We start from the raw sequence: 23028 nt of genomic DNA on the forward strand, positions 1-23028 counted from the left end.
TAAAAATACTGTTGAGTTAAAAGAGAAAATCTTGTCACTGTGGGAAAATGTTGCAGAGAACCCTGAAGTGCTGCCAGCCTCCTCACTGATCTATTAATCTTATCTGACATTAAAATCTGTATTGATGTATTGAACATCCAAATAAACATCTGTATTGATCTGTATTTGTATGATTTGTGAACAGATGGACCTCTTCAGCCACAGAACAAATTCTGGTTCAAATAGCGTTTGAACAACAACAAACAGTGACTGATGAGAGGCGATGCAGCATTTCAGAGGAAAGTGGCTGTTTCTCATTTTTTTATCATTCATATGATTATTTCAGATATTAGCAGATACTTTGTGCAAGAACGGGCCTTGTAAATTTAATTAGTTGCTTTTAGACTCGACCAAGTGAGGCAAAAGAATGAAACAAAATAAAAGAAAGAGGGGGAAAAGTATAAGATGCCATCGATCAGCTCATTTGATTGCACCGTTTCAGAATGATAAACAACAATATGGCAGATTCGCAGTAAACTTTATTAATATCTCAAGTAACTTGCATTTTTCATCGAAGAGTGGATACATCCGATTACATTCAAGGTACAGAATGTCCAGCATTTCCTCTTTTTAAGACTACATTCAGAGATAAATACTTCCTTTACATCTTTTAGAAAATAGACCTGCTGTTCTGAAGCAATATAAAAATACATATTTCATGTCTCTTTGTATGTAAATACAACATATAGAAAGATGTAATGAACTCCTTACCCGCCAGTGGTGAAATTTTCCAGCAATTTGTGTTATAGGTGGGGGCGCAGTTCAAAATATTTCTGAAAAATATATTTTTCTCAAACAAAAACCATCATGAAAGTAGATTGTCACAAAAAATATCTAATAAAAAAAAACAATCAAGATATGATACTTTTATTTCAATGCATGTGACATTTGAAACAAGGTTGAATAAACTAACAATCAATGTGACCTCAAGCGTTCAAGTTAATGTTGATAATATAATTCCTATCTCTGTTTTAATTTTCTGACTATTTTCTATCCCTTCAATTTTGGCTAGATTTCAGATATAGTATGACTTTTAGTATCCAGTTATTTGAACAAGTTTGGGAAATCTTAATTTTAAATGGAGATAAAAATGAAAATGCTCAATAAGGTGTTGCGAATAATGGTTGCGCTACTGTCATGTGCATGGTTCCTTTTTATTGTCGGTAAAAGTGCGGTGTCGGAGTTTTACCAATAGGTGAAATTAAACATATTGATTTTGGGGTTGAAAATAGACTTCATTGTAATTTACTTCCCGCAGATCACCCCTACATCTTCCGAATGTGAGCAGTTGTGCTTCCCGACCCTGGCTCTCTTGCACTCCAGCAGCGATCTCTCCCCTCCCTCGCACTCCACATCATCCAGGAAGATCCTGACGCTGCGGTCCGCCTCGCCCAACGCGGCCCTTTTCATCACCGCCCGCACCGTGGCGAAGCCCAGTTGTCGACACACCACCGTCCCGGCCTTGCTGCTGAAGAAGTCATCGCACACGGTACCCCACTCTCCTCGTATAAAGATCTCGACCCTTCCTCGATCCCGCAAACCGTCGGCGCTCACCAGTCGTACGGAGCCGACGCGCAGTCTGTTACCTCCTCCTCCCCTTTTGGATCCTCTGACCCGTCCTCTGGGTCTCTTATGAATCTGGTTACCCTCCCCTGCTGTTTCCAGCTTCTCCCCGTACCACAGCTTTTCTTCTTGCGTTCTGGGCGTCGTGGTGTTTACCGCGGGTCTTCTATTCGAAGACCCCTCTGGCCTGTGGCTCCAATACGGCGAGCGCGGCGTGGTCGACCCCCGAGCGGGGTAACTTGCGGCCGTGAAAGCCATAGACCTCATTGTGGATGACGGAGGAGTAGGTGAGGGGAAAAGTTGGGAGTTGGAGGAATACTGAGTTGGTCTCAAATGTTTCCTTGATGAAGGTGTGGTGATGGTTGGAGTTTGAACGGTTGCGGAGGCTGCGGTCGTGGTGGTTGAGCGATAACCTGAGGGAGAGAAAGAATCACCCTCTTTATTTAAATCTTCGTTTGGACATGACATACCGTACATTTTTCCATTCAAAGGCCAAAATAAAGAAAAAATAAAATTGATAACACAAACACACAAAGATGAATGTCCAAACCAGGGCTGATGCAGAAACATTTATTTAAAATAAGTAGTGCCAATGTTTCTGATTTCATGTAATCATAAATATCAACATAAATTAAAAAAAGAAATAATTTATTCTGCATGGTTTACTCTTGTACCTGACAAAGAATAATATGCTACAGGGACTTAAGAAAATTACTAACCTAACTTTGGTCTTACACAATATATTGCAAATGTTTCTTCCATTAAATCAACCCTCAAATGAGTTCCCTTTTCTATATAACCAAATCCAAAGTTGGAGAGAACTTCTATTAAATAGATAGTAACTACTCTACAGTGTTATTTTCACAATGTAACATCTATTAGAGCCATAGACTATTTTCCTGTCTTAATTTATTTCAGAAAGTTTAAATTGCATTGCATGTATTATGTCATGAGAAATATATCTAATAAAAGAAACACAGTTAAATAATCAGATTTTTGAGCCACAATTGTTCAAGGTGAGAGTAAGTAGGTTAAAAATAGTTGTGTTTCAATCAAATATCTAAAGTGATATATTTTAAGGATTTTACAATATATATATTTGATAATGTTTCTGCAATTGCAACAGTCTGATGGTGCTTTACTAAAGCTTTAATTTTCTTATCATTCATTCTGACCAAAAAAAAAACAGAAAACGTGCAATAATTATAGTATTCAAGACAAGTGGCTTCATCAACTCAAGAGGAAAAATCAACTCATTCACTCATTTTAGCAAAAATAAGATAGGTAGCTCAAATGTAATTGCCAGTATAACATAACCAAAAAGTCACAATAAATATTCAAAGCAAACTAGTTTTAACATAGCTGCCAAATGCATTTTAAATTTTAAATTTTCTGTAATAGTTTAATATTGAGCAGCATGTCTTCTTTCTATTACACGATGATGATACTGACCGTGACGGACTGGAATAATAATATATGGATATTTTAATAAGGCGTTGGATTTTGACAGGTTAACATTTTGATGCATTATCAGTGTCTGGTTCATTTGACATCATTACAGTGATGCGCCGCTGCAAGCAGAAACATGCAGCAGGTTAATTGGAGACCCGAAAATTCTCCAGACGTGTGCATGAGGGAGTGAGTGGTTGCACGTCTCTATACATCAGGGGTCTCAGACTCGCGGAACAATATTTTGTGAAATCAAATCTTTGTGTTAGTGCGGCTAAATGCGTTTTTTTTCTCACATGCATCTGGGGGTTTTATACAGTGGGTTTTTAAACAACAAAAAAAAAAAACGGGCAAGGAAAAAATGAAAAAGGTAACTTTGCAATGTATTTTTTGCTTCAAAAATTGAAAACAAAATGAGTTTTTGATGAAAAAACATCGAGTGTCATTGTTAAAACAGTCTTTTCTTTTCTTATCTCTATAAAAACCACAAAAATGATAGCCCAAAAAAAAAAACGGGCAAAATTTAAAAGATTGATTTAATAACCAGAGTAGCCCCCATTAGCCTTGTAAACTTTATAACTCCTCTTATACATGCTACCGATAAATTTTCTGATAAATTCTTGTGGCACATTTTCCCATTATTTTTAGGGTGTAATTTCATCAATTCTTTTTTAATGTTCATTTTTAATATTGATTTGTCATGTATTTCTTAGACGAACAGTTCGTTACATATACAGATTGTACATTACATTTAAAATTTACCTCCTTTACACTAAACCAAAGGAAAAATTTAGACTTAGTGTTACTTGTAGGTAATGATTTTACTGGTCCGGCCCGCTCCCCTTCCCTGCCCCCTGCATGCAACCTTAGAGCAGGATAAGAGCTATATATATTGATTGAATGCATGAATCGATGTTAAGTGCAAAATATCTGTTTTTGTTATTTTTTAGATTTTTTTTTCTATGTCTCGGAGACGCCGTTTGACTTTTCCCAGCTAATATGAGGCAACGAAAACTTTTCAGGGCCTCTGAAAGTGTTCTGTCAATAAAGTGCTGCCTGATTCTATCCACTAAATAAACACCATCACAAAAAAAAAAAAAAAAAAAAAATCAACTGTAAAAAGGCTAATATTAAAACAAAAAAGAAAATTTATATATATAAAAAAAAATAAAAATAAACAAAAATCTTCGAAAATGTGAACGTTACTAACACCCTTTTAATATATAGAGCAGGGATAAAGCACAGAGGGGAAGACGGCCAGGCCTGACAGTGTGAGCGTGTCCATAACTTGGCAGTGCGTGGGTGGGTTTAATGTTAGTGGATCTAGTGGCCGGAGTCACGGTGGGCTGGGTTTGACGAACAGATACACCAGTAAGCCTACCAGTGGGTGTGGATCTGGTGGGAGTAGTTGTCATCTGGACAGTAGCTGTTTTTATTGTTGTTGCTTTTATTGGCGGTGCAGGTGTCTCTCTTGTTTTTATCGTCGTTGGCGATGGTTTCTTCGTTGAAGCTGCTGTCGGCTGCGGCGGCGGAGTGGCTTTTCTCGACGGTTTTCTTGTTTGCGGGGCTGGTGTGGTTTTTCTCGTTGCCGTGGTTTTTCTTGTCGCCGGCGTTTTTGTCGTGGTGGTTGTGGGCGCGGCTGTTGTGGTTGGTTTTTTGTTGATCACATACTCTGTGAAAATAATTACATTTTTCAGCAGCAGCAAACGATCGCGATAACTCGATAACGTTTACTCTTACACGACATAATCAGTTCGATTTTAAAATCGAAATAATGCAATTTATTAGATGAATACAGTTTATATTAAGTATACAAATAAAATTAAAATTAATGTGCAAATAACATGTTTTGTTGGCTTCAGTGTGTCATTTAAATAAAATACTAAAATATATATTACCATAAATAGAAAACCCAGTCATTGACATGTTTCAGTTTTTTTTTTTTTTTTGAGATTTCATATTTATTACCTTGTCGAGGGTAGAAATTGATCAGCTTTCCTTTGATTTTGACAGGTGCGGGTTTGATGTTGCACTTTCCTGGTGCAGCTCGCCTGTCAGCAGAGTAAAACAACAGATCGAGCCGTCTGTAAATATGTTACGCTTTCCTTTAGTTACAGATCTTAGTTTCTTATGTACCTTTTAATGGGACAATCTTAAGATCTAATAGCTTGTCTGAAAACAATTCTAACAATTTTATCTTTGAGTCAACATTCACATTAAAAGTCAAAAATGATAAAATACTAACTAATGATAGATAAAAATGTATGTGATTGACAGGCACTTTGCAACACAAGATTTTGTCAGTATTACTTTTACTCTCGCAATTCAGAAGAAATGTCATTGCTCAAAACAAATAAATGTCAATTCCCAAGAATTTAATTCTAATGCTCAGTTTTTATTTTGTGATCCATATAAAGAATGACCAATTCTTTTAAAGCTAATGTTGCTTTGCAACTTCTATGTCATCATTGGAACTGCAGCTTAAGAAATAGGCTACACGTCCCTTACAACATGTCATTTCAGGGATCTTTTTCTTCTGCCTGGATTTATAATATGACTGGATCAAAATCCTACCAAACCCCAAAATGTACAGTATGTGAGTCAAGTGAGTAGTGACTTTATCACCTGGAAGGATCGACTATCTTATAGATGACGCCGGCTCTGGCTGTCGCACTTGGAGCCCCCGTGGCTAAGAAATACAATTCACCTTGCAGGAAAAGTGAATGGAGAAAGCAAGACAGGGAGGGTAAGATTGATTCACACCCGTATCGACACATATCATCGAGGGAAGAGTTGGGAGAGATTCAGTAGCTGAAGTGGGGAAAAAGAGATAAGCTTTCCTCTTTTTTCTTTTTTTTTTGATTGATTTTCAAAGTGGTCTCAGAGTGTTCCTCTGCACATTTCAGCGTATATTTTCATTATACAAACCAAGTCAAGAGTCTTTCATGATTCTGCCCCTAGATAGGCAGTGTTTTATAAGTACAGTATACATATATACTGTGTATACTTTTTGTAAGTCGCTTTGGATAAAAGCGCCTGCTAAAGGACTGTAATGTAATGTAATATACTATTCTTCAAGTGACTTGATAGGGTCTCCATAGCAACAAGATGTCAATGACTCTTACTCCATATCTACCTAAGTTCCTCTCAACATATTGTTTTTCTTCTGCTACATAATTTGTGGGCTACAAATGTAAATCCAGTTTCAAGTATAATTATCGATCTTAATTTTTGTGGGTTTATAAATGGCTGAATGCAACATCAATCTGTTTCATAGATGATTCACAATTCTTTTTGTTAGTACAGCATAGTTTAAAGATCACGTAACATTATCAATAGGAGGACTTGGTTGTTTTATGCCAACTGACTCAGGATCACTTTCATGCTCTATGTGAAATATATACAACTTATATATCAGAGAGTGTATTTCAAACTGTTTCTCACACCGTAGATATATTACATTTGCTTGACCTGCATACATTTCACTCTTAACCTGTAAAATATGCATCACTTTCACCGTATAACGCATGCTTTTTCTTATGATGAAATAAACAAATAAACACAGGGGTAGAATCATTACCTGCCTCATCCTCAGCAAAAGAGATGATGTACTTATAGTGGCTGTTGATGAGTTTTGGGAATCTGCAGGTCTGGTCTCTTCCCATACAGATCTCCGTATACTTCCATTCACCTGTTGCCAGTTGCTCTTTCAAAGACATCAGACGCCTGAAAAAAAACCAAATTCTCATATATCCAAACGCAAAAACCAAAACATTCCTATCGTGATATGACACTTTATATATACTTTATATACAGTACAATGCATTTTCTGTAGGTCTTAAATAAGTGAGCTCAGATTGTTTGTGTTTCTCACCACTTTTTAAAAGGAAAGAAAATAAAAAAAAAGAAGTCAAAGTAACAGGAATACCTACCCGCTCATGAAGTCCCCGAAAATGTAGAGTCCATTGAGGTTTGGCATCTGGCAGCCTCTGTAAACGTATCCTCCTGTCACTGATTTGCCCAGCTTGTGGGGATAGGCGAAGATGGGTAGGACGTCATCTGGAATTTCAAAGAAGCTCGATGTAACGATCTATGATGTTTTTAGAAAGCGGATACATTGAGGTATTATTGGAAAGTATTGCAGCCTCAGTGTCTTTTTGAGTCGGTTCCAAGCCCGGATTAATGCGGAGGGTCACGCCAGAAAGGACATCCAATGTAAAACGTGTGCCAAAACTAAATATACGAATCAGTGGCGATAAGGTCAGAGAGGCCTTGACTTGGCCGTGTACAAGGGAGGGATAGTGAATATATTGGTGGAAGGATGCCGAGGTTGGAATTGTCAGGCAGGAGGCCCAGAGGAAGGCCGGACAGATGATTTATGGACGGAGTGAAAGAGTACATGAAGTCAATTGGTGTCAGAGAAAAGGATACAGGGAATAGGGTCAGATGGAGGAATTAAATTAGCTGCGGTGACCCCTGAAGGGAGCAGCCGGAAGATAAATGTGTGATTGGAAAGTTTGGCATGTAGCTCAAATGAACAGAACACTTCAGGGCTCATTTCCCCAAATGGAGAATAAAAGGTCTAAAACAGGTATGGAATTTCATGTTTACTCAGATTGCATGTTCAATTAGTTCGTTCTCTACGTGCTCAACTAAGAATAATTCTGTAAATGACTAAAAGACTAAATACAGAGGAGACAGGAGCATTTAGAAAGTAGAGGTTTGATGGAAAGATGAATGAGTACATAATCAACGGTCATCACAAACGTTGTGTCGGCATGAGAGACAAAATGAATGTCTTGTTCAGCTACAGCGGCATTTGAAAACATGTATCACTCAGAAAATGATTGCAATTGGAATTGTGACTAACAATTCCAATTTATTGTGAGACAATATGCAAGAAAAAAAAAAAAAAAAGAAAAAAAATGTGTTTTCCTCCCGCAGTCCAAAAACATGCAGCAGGTTAATTGGAAAAAAATGGTAAAATTGCCCCAAATGAGTGAGTGAACGGTTGTTTGTCTGTATACCTATTTACGTATTTACATTCAAAATGTCTAAAAGTGCTCATCCAGCATTGTCAACAAGGCATAGTATGTAATTTGCGAGCATTTTGTTTGTAGATGACACTGACTTTATATTTTTGGCTTTTTAAACACTATCACACACACACACACACACACACACACACACACACACAAGGAGGATGAGTTTTGTGCCTTCTCGTGCAATAAATAATAATATCATGCCTGCGAATCAGTGAAACCAGCTCACCTAGAGATGAATTTTGGCAGAGTTTGCGATCATAGCAACTGAAGCCTTCTTTCGCTCTCCATCCATAGTTGCCCCCTTTAAACAGAAATAGATAGGCTTGAAAAATGCTAAGATATTTTCCTTTTTAGCATGACAGGTGAAAGAGCCAAGAAGAAAGTCGCTTTTTCAATCATTTCGCTCGCCCATTTGTAGTTCTGCAGACTTTTTATTCTAATTCTAAAGAAAACCCCACACATAGCATACAAGGTGTTTTATAGCTGGCTGAATCTTGCAAATCATGACTGAATAGTTAAGTACACTTTTCAAGCAGTTCTATGTTATAATTCAATGACTTTTGACATTTAACAATAATATAGGAACCTATATTTAGTATATGGACCTGATATTATTAATTGTGTTCTTTTTAAGCTACTTGTGCTGTATTTCTGGCAAAGAAAAGATGAGGTATAACTTTTTTCATCAGTCAAATAATAATGTGAATAATGTTACCATGGATTGTTTCATGTCACTGAACATCTTCGAGATGCTAATGCAAATGTTTAAAAATGTAATGATGATCTCAATTTGAATACCGGGTGGCTGATTCCCTAAAATAAATCACTAGCCTCATCCAGAAAACAACAACAAATATGCATAAACAGTGCAAAGTGACCAGACTTGCCTTTTTGCCGACTTAAAGATGACAACCAAAGTTTCATGAAAAAACAAACATTGAAAACAAGCATTTTCTCTGAAATCTGGCTGCACGCCTAAGACAACGCACCTTTGACAATTATGTCCACCTCCTCATATTTATTCTGTCCAACATCACCACAAAACATCCTGCCTCGTCCAAAGCCAGTGGCGTGATCCCCCCGGTCAATAGAGCAGCGCCACATGTTGCGCACTCCATAAGCATAGATTTCTGCAAGGGATGTAACGCAGATAGGCAAGCATAGTGACGTAGCAAAGATACTTGTGGACTTGTGGACTAATCTCATCATTTAAAGATGAAATTAAATAAGAAAAGTAAATAAATACATTTAAAAATCAAAATCATTGCTTCGTAATATAATCCTACTTTGGAAAAGCACATTTCAAGACCTGATGGTTACTTTTATCCTTATTTTTGTCCCTTTGATCCAGATCAGAAAGCTCCAGCCAGAGTAGGTTACAAGCATTTTTATTTATTAAATCACAGTATAGATGTTTGTATCAGCTGCATGGTTGCAACAGTGAAGGACTTACCAGGCCGTGTCTCTCTCTCGCCCACAAAGGGGTTGTCTGAAGGAATGCTATAAGGAGCGCCATCATCATTGTTGTTGACATCAACGCGCAGCACTTTGCCAAGAAGTACTGACCTATATACAGAGAAAAGACAGACATAATGATGCTGTCAGCTTTGGGGATGTGGAAGTTAAATATCAATTAGCTATAGAGTTTCTGGGAGTGAATATGCTGTCAAAATTCATATTTCTTTATTTCCACAAAATGTGTTTTTCTCTTTCCCTACTTTGCACCCTCCTGTCACACTCCAACATTTCCATGACAGCATACTCAGCAGGACTGTAGCTATTATTCCACTGATACCTCTGCTTGCTGCCTTGCCAACAGTATTTCAAATATGAATATTTTACATTGTGCTTAGCTGCATTTTTTTATTTGTACATTTTTAGATAAAGATTTGGACTAATTTCAAAATATCAAAAAAGATCTGTTGTATATCTGTGTATCTGTTGTAGTTTCTTTGCAATTAATCACTTATCAAGCATATGATAATCTCATTGGTAGAATAATCCGATCGATTCTCATTATTATGAATGAAAATATGGTGCACAGGGGCAAACCGAAAAATATGTAATGTATAATAACATCATAGTTTGCACGAAGAGCTCGACTTTTCCCAATTTAAATGTATTTTCTTTATTTCCATTTTCAACCCAGGACCTTTTAACGTATTGTAACCCCCCTACATTTCCACCTACGGTTTACAGCAGTGCTACCTCTCCCCTCATGCTCTCCTCAGTTTTTGTTTTTCTTTGTTGAAAAGTGTTACCTGTCATGTCCAAAACAAGACCCGGCCCAAGTCTGCCACCTATAGTCTAAATTGACAACAGCTCCCCCTTTTGCCCCTCCCATCTTTTCAGTCCCACCCGTAGCTCCCCTCCACACACTAGTGTGTGGTGGCCCGCAATGTGTAGAGTCAATATTAGACTTGGCAGGGTGTTTCCTCCCTCATTCCCAGAGCAGCTAATTTTGCATGTCAACAAGCCCCCTCAGAAGCAGCTAAACAGCTAAATTATAGCTGTCTGAAAAGGAGGTGTCTGCATCCGGTCTCAAAATATCTGAGGCCCCATGTATAATTTCGTACGCTCTTTGATAGGATGTCATATTAATGCTTTCATCTTTCACTCTAGACATGATTTTGAGGACACAAACTTTGAAACATCAAGCAAACTGAATGGATATTGGGTTTTTTTTGTTGTTTTCTTGTTGGTTTTTTAAAGTTCTTTGGCCCATGATTTGTGAATGTCTAAATGTCATCCTCCTATTTAATGATGGTAATGTTGGCATGCAAAACGATGGCAAATACGTATTGGAAAGTAGCAGCAAAGCATTTCATCAACTAATTAATGAGTAAAGGGATAAACCGAAATGGAAAAGAAGATTGACATATGTATTGTTTTATTATATTTCTATGTACGTGTGTATATGTGTGTTTGTGTGTGTGTCAATCATTTGCATGAATTTACATCACTTGCTTTTAATATCACAACTCTAAATATGTTTTTAGAAGTACCGCATTAAGTGTACTGTTTTATATGTATTTAATTTTTTGTAATGTAGACTACTTTATTAATCTCTCATGGGAAATTGTTCACTGCATTTTGAACAATCATGAGCATGAGCTGTAGGAGTGTGTGGTTGGTCAGCATCACTTCAACTGACTAGAAGGAGCTCAGGAATCAAACCAAGAATTTTTGGTTCCCAGACAAATGCTCTTAACAGCTGAGCCACACCACCCCTTTTGTGTCTTATCTTGTGATCATAATGAGAGTAATTTGGATCTCGAGGTAATGTTCATAAAATAAAACACTCGGAAAAGTATTGCTCTTAAGTCATGTTATTCTAAGCTCCTTTAATAACTACTGTTCTTGGCATGAACACATAATTGCACTTTCTTCTGGCCTTTAAGGGATTATAACTGGAAACTGATTTGAAGTAACAAGTAGAAAAAGGCATGATATCCATTTATAACATGAAGGGTTTTTTCACAGAAGGTAAACTTGGAAAAACCACAGATTGTGACATCTGAGCCTCCAAATGCAAAGCTCACTTCAGATGGTGTTCAAATTAGTTTTTCCTGTACATAGCCGGAAGTTTAGTTTAAAGTTTTGTGACAAATCAGAAGGAAACTTAAGGAAACAACATAACAATATAGCATAATTTAACATAACATTCGTATTCAAAAGTTAACAATAAGAATGTTTCAGGAATGCGGGTTTCTGAGAAATCAATTCTAACCTTGAATTATTATTACTGACATAACAAACAGATGAGAATATTTTTATTTTATTTTATTTTATTTTTTAATACAAGAAGATTGGCGAGGGGGAATTTGCATTAAGAAAGACAAACCACTTATGTGAACCGTCTTAGACTTTCAAGACTTATTTCAATTTTACGCAAAATTGAGAGAGAGAGAGATTTTCTACGCATACTTTTGTCTCCAAAACCTCAAAAACAACTGGATGGTGGTTAAACTATAATCAACACCGCTTGGGAAAACAGAACACTCAAAGCTGTTTTTTTTTGTTTTTTTTTTTATCCTCTGTGGAAAATTCCCTTGAAATTACAAACAAAACAAAAGTTTTGAAAGACGCCTCACACTTAGACCAATTACAAAGCACGTGTTGCCTTGCTGTTGCAGCACACCTGCATGTTAACATGCAACAACACTGAGGCTGAGGGATGCAAACATATTTGTGTATTTGGACTCACTTGTTCTGTGAATTGCCAAACTTTCCAAACGGGTCCCCGGCTCGACCGCCGTCCCCGATAAAGATGTACAGATACCCATCGTGGCCAAAAAGAAGCTGTCCACCGTTGTGATTGGAGGCTGGTTCTACCACCTCTAGAATGGTTCTGCAAGTGGAGACACAAGAGATACTCTTAATATTCAGGGATGATGTGAAGTACCTTTTCAAAAATAATATCCTGTTATACACGATACAATGAAAACATTTTTTAGATTTTTTTTGAGGCGGGTGCTTTCCATTTTTTTTTAGAAATGTCTGTCAGGCTGTAGTCAACTGTAATGTCAAAGACAGTTTACAACCGGTTTATTTCATCATGTAGCTCACCGTCAAACTTTCAACCAAATGGCATCCTTCATCTAAAATGTTGACATATTACTAAAAAAACACCCCTTTTTCATATTTTTTTTTCGCCAATTTAAGTCTGCCTCTGACCTTCTCACCTCTCAGAGGAGTGGTCAAGTTGGTTATCATCATGCGTTGAGAGCGTGAACTCGCTGATTCGTATCCTTTCCTCCTTCTTAACAGACACGGAGTAGTAAACGTAGGCTTTTCTGACCGTTGTGAAACTACACACACAGGAGAAGAGAAATATACAAGTCCATATGACAAGTTGTCATGTAGAGATAATGATTGCGATTGTGAGCGAATGAACCTTGGATGCAGAGCCATGCAGAGAAATCCCCTTTCATCTCCAGCCCAGGGTGAGGTGAGAACGGCGCGCGTGAGGTTTAGGAACGGACGGTCGATCCTGGAACCGTTGGCCAGATACACCCACACATAACCCAGTTGCTCTGCCACGAAGAAGCGATGAGTTCCATCATCTGCGTGGATCATTGCCACCGGGTTGCGCAGCCCATTTGCAACCTCCTGTAAGCACAGCTCCAGACAGCCTTCGGAATCCTCTCGCACCGAGCCGAGGTTTGCATTGAGGTCTGGAAACGGAGAGAATCGCAGAGAAAGCAAAAGAATGAGTTGCATTTTGCAGCGTTTGAAGGTTTACTATGAGTTCTGTTGTAGAGACTTCTTATGTAGTTAATGAACCTCTTCAGAAGCTTGCTATTTTTGCAATGTGTGGTAAAATTATGGACTCTGCACACATCACTTCCGCACTGCAACTGAGGTAAAATGACTTAATTCTGTAAATTGTGAAGCAGATTTAATAGCAGATTGTTTCTGGATATCAGCAGGTTATCGGCCAATAATTTCCTGATACGTAAGGGAGTCTAACCTCGGAGCCCCGCGTTATTTCAGTTTAGAAAGAGCAGGCATTTCTTCAAGCATATTTATTTTTCTAATCACAAAAACACGTTCTTTAAGTTTTATGGCATTAAAAAAAAAGATCTTGCTCATTGGCAATAATGTAGTCTCTCTTTTTATTAATTCAAATTCATGAAATCAATGTGCATTTAATTGGCCTTGAGATTTATATTTTGTTTGTTTGTTTTTTTGTCTAATTTTTCTGCCTTGTGGGATGCTAGGGGTAATTTCATTTTTTTGATTAAAAATATATAGTTAATCTGTTTGGCACCATCTGTTCACATTAGTTTTCAGTGTGTAAAAATAGCTGCCCCCCCCCGTTTTTTTAGTTGCTAGTTTGTCTCCCTTTGTCTTGGGGCTATTTTAATTGTTTGGAGTTTGCAAAGGGATTTCGTTTATAGGTCCTTTTTTAAGCCTTGCATTTGGAATTCTTTCAACAGTATTTTTATTTTACATGGTCCTTCATTTTGGATTTAGCAGGTTTACACTCCCTTTTGTATTTTTTTTATTCTTTTTCCACCTAGCTTTAGTCCCACTTCAATCACATTACAGCGGAAAGCCTGTCATTTAGACCCTTTGATTGTCCCGACTGACACGACAGCTGGTTGTTATCTAAGACCACTGCAAACACAACATGACTGAATTTAAACAAATTTAAGACGCTGCTGGAAATTCCTCTCACCAGGTTAACTCAACTTTACCTTCATTTGTCAAAACATTCGGATAGCAATACTGTTTATCCTTCAGCTCCAGAAAGTCACAGAACTGCCTTTGGTCTTCCTCTATGGCGGTGGTGAAGTTTGCAAACTGTGGTGGGCTCCCCAGGTCCTCAAGGAGGAGGCTGAGGGTGTAGCGGCACAGCCTCCAATAGTCCGAGCAGTAGTCACCGCACAGACCGGGAAGAATCCTCATTGGTGTGTTTGCATCTTCAGCATCGTACAGATGGGCTGCATATGGTGAACACTCCTGGACAGAAAGAGATAGTATTTATTTTCTTTTTCTTTGTTATTAAGATCCTTTAAATCACTTTTTCAAAAGGACTAAACTGTATTTGATTTTTTTTTTTTTTTTTTTCCCAGAACAGCCTTATGAAGTTGGTCCCATGTGAAAAACAGCTGTTTAGAGGTTTTATTTGTAAATGGTATTAAATCTCATTTGGGCAATTGATCTATAAATAACTACTCTGAGCAGTCAAGGATTAATTTTGAAGTTCATGAAGTTCATGAAGGACCGGGCATATCGAAAGCAAATACATATGAGCAGAAAAAAAAGAATATAAATATCCATTCTATTATGCTTGTATTTTAGAAATATTTCAGAGGGATTCTGCCAGCACCTGGTGTGAAAATGAACCTAAATCTATGCTTACAAATAGTCCAAAAAAATCAGTGCATAACGAATTGCGCACGCTTTATATCATATCAATGCAATGTTTGATTTCAGGCAAAAAGAGCTCGATGAGGTTTTGGTAAAGACCATTGGTTCAGATCAAATGACTGTTAATATTACAGAGCAATTGAAGCTGTAGTTAAAATTAGCAAACAAGACATACCATAGGCCTGTTGTAAAAACACTTTTTTAGTTTTCTGTACGCAAAATAAAATCAAAAAAAAAAAAAAGTGCTAAATCTTTTGAGCTCAGTGCAGTCTTATGATTATGGCCTAGATAAGAATAGGAATGTATGTATTAAAAAATAATGAAAATAATAAAATGATTACCAGATGACCTTTGAAAGTGTCATGGCAGGAGTATACAGTTTGAACACATTTTGTAGTTTAAGATCAATGGAGATTAAAATTGGACACGTTTAAGTTTGGGAAGAGTGTCAACTTATAAAGATCATAATGAGAAGATATCAGAAAACACGCTCTTTTTAAATTGCTGTAGGAAGCCAAAGATCTGCTGCCATCACAAAGTTCACCCCTGGAAAAAATACTCTATTGACGTCATGTTTTTCAGATCAAATGCACTTCATGTGTCAATATATGCAAGCCCTATCTGTATTTATTAAGTAAGCAGTTTGACCATGTAGTCGCTGAAAGAAGTGTCTCGGAATTGTACTATTTCATAATACGTTGAATGATCCTGTCCCTAAGTGCATTTGATACTGTTATTTGATGGCTTTTGACGGAAATAGGCTCCAGATCCCCCAGGCTGCCGGTATTGCAACTAATGTTTCACTATATTCATCAGTATAGCATTTTATACATAATGAAATCCATTCCAAGTCAAATATGTATCTCAGGAGGGGAGTTAAGAACATACATAAATAGATGATTGGTGTATTTATTCCACCGCAGCTTCTTCCCGCCTCACTGTGACTAGTCTGGATTTTGGTTATAAACAGCCTGTGTGCTTCTTGTAAGTGTAGAAATGGTAAAAATGGATCCCACCGAAGTCCAGCCAGTTATTAAGTCACAACCACGATGTCAGCCACTCCCTGAATAGTCAACTCTTGGTACAAAGGGGGAACAACATCCGAACTGTTAAATGAGAGATTGATGCTCAGCAACAGAACAGCCTGACCAAAAAATGCTTTGAAGAGCATCCCGAAATCCCAGCTGATCCACAACATCCGGGAAAAGTCAATGCGATTCATGTTTAATGAATCCTGAATGACCAGCAGAAGCATTTTTGTGTCGTTTAAGGCCAGATTCTATTATATGTGAGTGAGGAATTACCTCTTAAAAACACATTTGTCAATCTTGTAACATGATGTCAAAAGCTCTGAAAAGGTCAGCAAACATCTGTAGAATTGAAATAATACATATGGGTTAAAACTGAATGTTGTGGTTTTGAGTCTATAGGATATCAAGATGTTTTTTTGCTTATGTGAATGTATGTTATACTTACTCGTAGCCTGCACAAAATGAGACTGCTTGTGTTTTATATATATTAAGATTTAAACAAGTGACATCACTAACCTGTAAACTTCATACAATATAAGTCAAAATTGCTGGCAGGCGACATCTTGCCTAATAATTTGATTGTAATGACCAATTCACATTAAAAAACAGCCTTGAGCAAGTGAGAGGAGTCCCACTGCAAATGCAAAACACAGGAAAATATAACTATTACCCGTCGGTGAACCTGAAGTAGAGCCGCGCTTCCAACCCTAATGGGAAAAATACACGAGAAGCCTATTCAAAGTCTGTTTGTTTCCCTTCAGCATTTTTGACAAAAAAATAACTGACCTTTCATCACTCACAGCATCTGTGTGAGAAACGGTGCAACTGTTACACACTCTTAGCTTAATGTAATGAAAAAGACAATACTCGTGACAAAATACGCACAACAGGACAATCCCCAGTTTTTTGCATTGGTTTCATTGGTACATTTAAACAAGCATCCTTTATTTTTATTTATTTTTTCGCAAGGAACAGGGGTATGCGGCATAAATAATTTCCGCATACATTTATTTGTGCATGTCCAGGTCAAAAAACTACATTAAGTATGACGTACTGTGAATCATTAATATAGAAAGTGAAAAAAGGGGAATTTTTTAATACTAATGTCAGTCATATTATTTTATGAATTCCCATTATTCTTCAGACATCAATGACATACATTTACTAAACTTAGAATGTGTTGTTTGTCTTTTAATGTTAATATGCAAAACCTTGATGGGGGTGATAACAAACAAAGTAAGACACCGTTATAAACGATTGAGTTCTGTCACACATACAATATGCTGCCAGAACATCAATATCACTACTTATTATCAGCCTCTATCTTTTTTTTCTTTAAAAGAAAAGTAAACAATAGTTAAAGACTACTTTTGATGCAGACTTCCTGACCTATGAACAATCACAATGAAGGAATGCGTTCCTGGACATCTTGTTACTATTTCAAACGATATCTTACTATATTCTATATCCAATCTATCAGATTCCAGTTCAGGATTCAATTTTAAAATTAATTGATAACTTTAAGGGCTGTTTATTATACAAAGTAAATGAAGTTTTCACTTTGGGATTTAAGAAAATCCACAGCAACTTCCGCTGATCCTGTTCTTTAGATCAACAGAACTGTTCGTGTTTAGCTGGATTGTCTGGTAACAACTACATGCTAAGGTATGCATTGCTCTACATATAAACATGTGTTTATATGTTAAACATGCTTTACTTTTTTTAATCTTTTCCTGGTCCACATAGGGTGCAGGCATGTACTATCTGATGTCTGCCATTGACATTTTATTGGAGTCCTTTCTCTGATCTTGATCTAAATGATGGAACACTATGTGTGAACTTTGCTTATCTAATTTGCAACATGTATATATATATATATATATATATATATATATGTGTGTGTGTGTGTGTGTGTATATATATATATATATATATATGTATGTATATATATGTATATATATATATTTACACAAAGCTTAGACAATATACATGAAAATGTACATAAATTGTTTCCTTCTTTGACCCATCTAACCCTGTTCAATACGTCCATTAATCTTCTATGAAAATTTACATAAATACAGTAGGGAATTCAAAGGACTGTATTATCTCTTAATTCTGAATTAACCAGCAAACACCCTGTTCATATTGGGGTGTCTCCATTTTGTCTTGTACAGGTAATTTATTAATTCTTGAATATGTAAGGAGAAAAATGTTATGGATGGAGCTCAGTACTAAAATCATTTGTTGTGATAATGTTCTAAAGCAAAAATGGGAAAACATTTATTGTATCGTCCTGATTTAGTGCAACACAAGGGAATCATAATAGGAAAACTGTTACATTGTTTTAAATGATCCAAAAAAACCAGAAAAAAAAACCCTACAATGTTATTGTTGCGTTGTGGATGTGATTGTTATTACTTCAAAAGGTGGATCAGGGGAGGAGAGCAACAACTTTTGCTTGTCATCAAACACAAACACACACACACACACACACACACACACACACACATATATACATACAGTATATATGTATACTGTATTTATAAAACACATTTTCCAGAAAATCTCCCCCCCTTTCAGTATTTCTCTTTTTTTTTTAAATGTCCTTTGCTGTTATGCATTCACACTCTTTGTGTAGGAACTTGATACATCCTGTGTTCTGGCCAGGGGAGGAAATGGATGTTTGTTTGGTCAGTTAAGCAGATGGATGCTGGCAGTTTTTTGCCAGTTTCTTGCCAGGCTCTCTCTCTCTGTCTGTCTGCCTCTCTCTCCCTTACAATATTTATATGTGTCTAGTATATCATTAATATATGCACCAGGAGGCGCCTACAGCACATTTGGGACAGAGTGCCTCACTGTGTCGGTTTATCTTTTTGAGGACTAACTCGACCACCTCTAGTCTTTTGAGCTGAAAACCACAGTGTCCCTTCACCTTTTTGGCTTTGGGTAAATGTGATGTGAAAAAGATACAGAGAACCACTTGGTAAAAAAAGCTCAAAATCAGGAGAAATAGCGGTCGCACGTTTGCTCAGATGCATTACATTAGGTGTGGTTGTGTTACAAGAAACAATTCCGCTTTAAATGCTGGAAAACAAACGCTGGTTATAAAAGGAAAGCCCTTTGCGTTACAAGTGATTTTATTTTCATTGTTCTCAAACTATATTTTACTCAAAGAGAGTCTTACGTGCACTGCAGCGCTGTCATTACACTCACCCTGCAGTGCTCACAAGTAACCACCGTGGACTTTAATTACAATCATGATGGCAAACCTATATTTTAGGGTCAGGAGATTTGTAACCATCTCAACATAGTGAATGATGTAATAGACACAGTGCATGATGTAATAACGTCTCTCCGTCGGTTTGTTTGCTTTCACACGGCTTCAGAAATTCAGATTAGAGTGTTAATCTAAGGACGCAGCTGAGCCAAGTTTTCATTTTCTCTTTGAAACAAGGGTTGCATCTAAATAACGCAGGCAAGTGTGTGTGTGTGTGTTAGTGGAGCTCTCTCAAATTACATAGACTTAGTGTGTGAGCTGCAGTGTCAGCACCTAATTATACAATCAGTAGGCAGTGCGAGCTTTATTATTTCCAGTAAAGCAGAGCTGGGGGGCTCCTTGCTGGGATCTGCGTAACATCAGTTGACTCAGAAAGGATGCCGAAACAGATGTACCCTGTAGGACTCATTCTTATGGGGGGAAAAAAAAAAAATCAAAAATATAATGCATACATGTTTTGTTTGTCAAGTATTTAAATATTCAGGCAAATATTCAAACATTGAAGCATTTAAATTTTTCTTTTTTTTTTTTTGTCTTCAAGTGATTTGGTCACACCTTCAAATGCTTGTTGGTTTATTAAGGTTTATTCAGTGACAGTAAATTGTAGAGTAATATTGAAATTAACCGAAAATCCCTTTAGTTTCATCGAAGTTACTTGCTTACAATGATCTTAATTCAAGGCCAGTCTGATATCTAATTTACCTTGTAATATAAATTGTGATTTCACACTTATCAAAAACTGCCTTCATGAATTTCGCAATTTGTTTGAATGATTATTTATGATTTGCTCATTAAATAAGAAGTCAAGGTGAAATGGTATTCCAGTGTTTTTGCAAATTGTTGTGTTTTCTCTTACCTGGCAGAGGATGTTACGTATGAACCTGCCACAGGTTACATAGCCTGAATGGTCAAAGTTGTCCATAATGGTGTAAAATCTGACTGATATCTCGTGATCCTTTTCCAGATCGCAGCATCCAAATTTGGCATATTCCTTGCAGAACACCAGTGGCTCCCGGGGCTCAAATGGTGGTTTGTAATCCAAACACTGGGGGTGACAGCTCCCCCACCAGGTCCGGATAAATAACAGCAGGGCAATAAGAAGGAATTTATACCCTGAAGTCTGAGGGTGCACCAAAATAAAGGTTTTTGAAGTCATTTTTTTTAAGTTCAAGCGCGTATCACTATGATCCAGGTCTAACTTCTGGCGATGCAATAAAACAGTAAAGACAGCGTACGGCAGGTTGAGCTTGGTGGTGATAAAAACCACAAGTGCATGAGGTGAGGAAGTTGCTGTGAGAACATGCACATGTTACACATCTGCCGAGCAAAGTTACAGTGGATGAGGGATGGATGTTGTCCCGGTCTCTATAGTTTCGGGCGATGCGTGTGTCTGCGAATGTGTGTTTCAAACACACTGACCGAGCATCACACCTGCTTGCAAATTTGTGTAGAATCCTGCGACGTATTCAGAATTTCTGCAGCTAAAGCATCGGCCCACGTATCAGGAATGTATGAAAAAACTGTACACTTGTGATCCAGAGGCATCCAGAAGGTATTCGGAAGACTCCAAAGTTCTGCAAAAGTGGTGAGATTGTGCTCAGTAAAATGCAGATCACAGTATGAATTCTCCAGGAAGACACTTCCAAATCCTCTCAGTGAGCTTTTTAATGTCCATCAGATGATAATATCTTTGCTGGATGTTGAAGAATCCTCAGTAAAAGTAGCCATACTACTTTCCTGTAATCCAACTTTTTTAAGAGAGGGATTTTGTGAAGAAACAAAAAAAAAAGAAAACAAAAAGCATAAGAAAATCAGCGTTGCATCTCCGGTCAAGGTTAGTGCGAGATGTTTTCTTCCAGCTTAAAGTGACTCAAAAGTCCAGCGTGGTTGACTCCGGACATGTGCAGCAGGGGGACGGAAGCCAAACACACAGACAGCAGGAGAGACGGAGAGAGAGGTCCTTTCATTCAGACACAGAGCCACGCTGCAGCTCAGCTTTAGATCCCTCCCTCCTTGCCTCCTTCCTCCACCTCCTTGTCTCCTCCTCACGTCTTTTCATTTGCTCCTTCGCTCTTCTACAAAGACATGTGCATTCCTCCCCATAGAATGCGGTCTATATTGCCCTAAAGCTGCAGCTTTCCATCTCTCTCCTGCCGCCCCCCCTTCCCCTTTCCCCCTTCAGCATTCCCAGACCGCCTCCCTTTCTCTGTTTTTTTTCCAGACGGACTCACACTGGTGTGTGTTTGTTGGTGTGTGTGCATGTGTGGCTTGATGAATCAGGACGTGTGCTGGAAGTCGAGACCAATGGATTCTCTCGGCGTGCTTTCTAATCTTCTGTGAGCACTTAGCAGACAAGAGTGTAGGCATTTTTCTTTTCATGAACAAGCATCAAATTGTCATGCTAAAAAGTATCTGAATTGAGTCAAATATGCTTCGGATATATTTGAGATCGATGCTGGTGATTAATCCGCTCATATCGGCATTTTTTTCCGCTCGGTTCTTTGTCACCTCGCCGTATTTTGTTTTCGAAAGTTTCAAAAATCTTCTTTTTAGGGAGAGACGTCCAACCCAAATGTGACTTGGGAAATTTATATTTCTACCATGAAACAGAACATTTGGACAGCCGCCTCCTTTTTTTTTTTTTTTGGGAGTAAGAATTCATGCTTGCATCAGCCCAACTGATTAATTAATGATTCGGATTTTGGACCAGACATAAACAGATGATGATCACAAATCTGGTTACATGTTGCTTCTCCTACTTCAAGCGGCCAGAAAGAGTTATTACGTAGCACCCACCTTTTGCACACGTACAACGTTTATGTTTTATATAATAGCGATGTTCTGTTAGGTTTTTTTCCCCTCTTTTTTTTTCACGCGGCCAGTAAAGTCAGGGCTACAGTAACTCCACCCACCTCACTGCCGCTTTCTGCGATGCTCCAGTGCACTAATCCTGACAATGGAGCCTCCAAAATTCTCAGGTCATCGCTCAGGGCAGCGGTTACTTCATGTGAGCAACTCGTTTCTTTGTCTCTTTCTCATTTCTGCCAGAAGCTTATTGTTGAAAAATATGAACACGATTAAGTCTGACGGTACTCAGGAGTGACTTTATTCATGCCTTCGGATTAGTATTATAATGGCTCGCCAGAATGTTTACCGAATGTGTCGACTGTGAGTTTAATGTACGTGCAAGTGGTGCAATTGCACTCGTCCTTGTGCCTGGACATACCAGTAACATGTGTATCTCATTAGTTCCTCGCCACCTTCAGGTTACAGTGACTCCCATCTGGCTTGCTGGATCTCATATACTTTATCAGTTTGAAGTCACAGATAGAAAAGACACTCACATGATAATTTTAATAGATTTTAGCATGTTATGTAAGCAGAAAGACAGGCACACACACACACACACGTTGCAATATTATTTTCAGCTGATAATAGATGGAGTTAACATTGTACCCAAAAACATCCCCTCAGCAATTTTGTTTTCATTTTGTTTTCTTGAACTCCATTTCCTCTCCATTTTTTTAGTGAAGATGAATCAACACAAAGGAGCTTCCAGTCAGAGCTGAAACATTTGTATCAGGCCCTCTTTGTGCTTGCATCGTAAAATGGGCTAATCTTCACTATGACTTACACAGTGAGTCATCTTTCATGGAAAAGGATAAAGAAGCTCAAATTTTCTATCACTCTTATCCACAACCACTGTCTCTTGGTCTGAGCGGGATTCTCTCTTTATGATAGTATC

At 37.7% G+C, this 23028-nt stretch overlaps 1 protein-coding gene across 1 annotated transcript; it reads right to left on the reverse strand.

Annotated features, from left to right (window-relative positions):
• Nucleotides 1-533: 533 nt before the first annotated feature.
• On the reverse strand, nucleotides 534-21210 carry LOC147235281 (HHIP-like protein 1). Its single transcript, XM_086178400.1, has 14 exons — nucleotides 20140-21210; nucleotides 14300-14564; nucleotides 12994-13273; nucleotides 12782-12907; nucleotides 12304-12447; nucleotides 9550-9662; nucleotides 9086-9226; nucleotides 8323-8397; nucleotides 6984-7110; nucleotides 6632-6777; nucleotides 5677-5758; nucleotides 5020-5102; nucleotides 4433-4723; nucleotides 534-2015 (listed from the first exon to the last, which is right to left on the reverse strand). Exons 1-14 carry the CDS (start codon nucleotides 20437-20439, stop codon nucleotides 1285-1287), a joined length of 2904 nt encoding a protein of 967 aa, XP_086034526.1. The 5' UTR covers nucleotides 20440-21210; the 3' UTR covers nucleotides 534-1284.
• Nucleotides 21211-23028: the final 1818 nt, after the last annotated feature.

This window comes from Fistularia commersonii, chromosome 3, assembly GCF_037954325.1.
Source record: "Fistularia commersonii isolate RoL2024-O1a breed Wild chromosome 3, RoL_Fcom_v1.0, whole genome shotgun sequence".
In the NCBI taxonomy this organism is placed as follows: domain Eukaryota; kingdom Metazoa; phylum Chordata; class Actinopteri; order Syngnathiformes; family Fistulariidae; genus Fistularia; species Fistularia commersonii.

Bases quoted from the DNA above. Each gene is read 5' to 3' on its own strand.
- LOC147235281 (XM_086178400.1), bottom strand. From the start codon at position 20,439: ATGACTTCAAAAACCTTTATTTTGGTGCACCCTCAGACTTCAGGGTAT. The intron at 13,274-14,299 runs GTAAAGTTGAGT...CTCCGTTTCCAG, and splicing joins GAATGTTTTGACAAATGAAG to ACCTCAATGCAAACCTCGGC. The intron at 5,759-6,631 runs GTAATGATTCTA...TTTTCCTGCAAG, and splicing joins TTTTGCTGAGGATGAGGCAG to GTGAATTGTATTTCTTAGCC.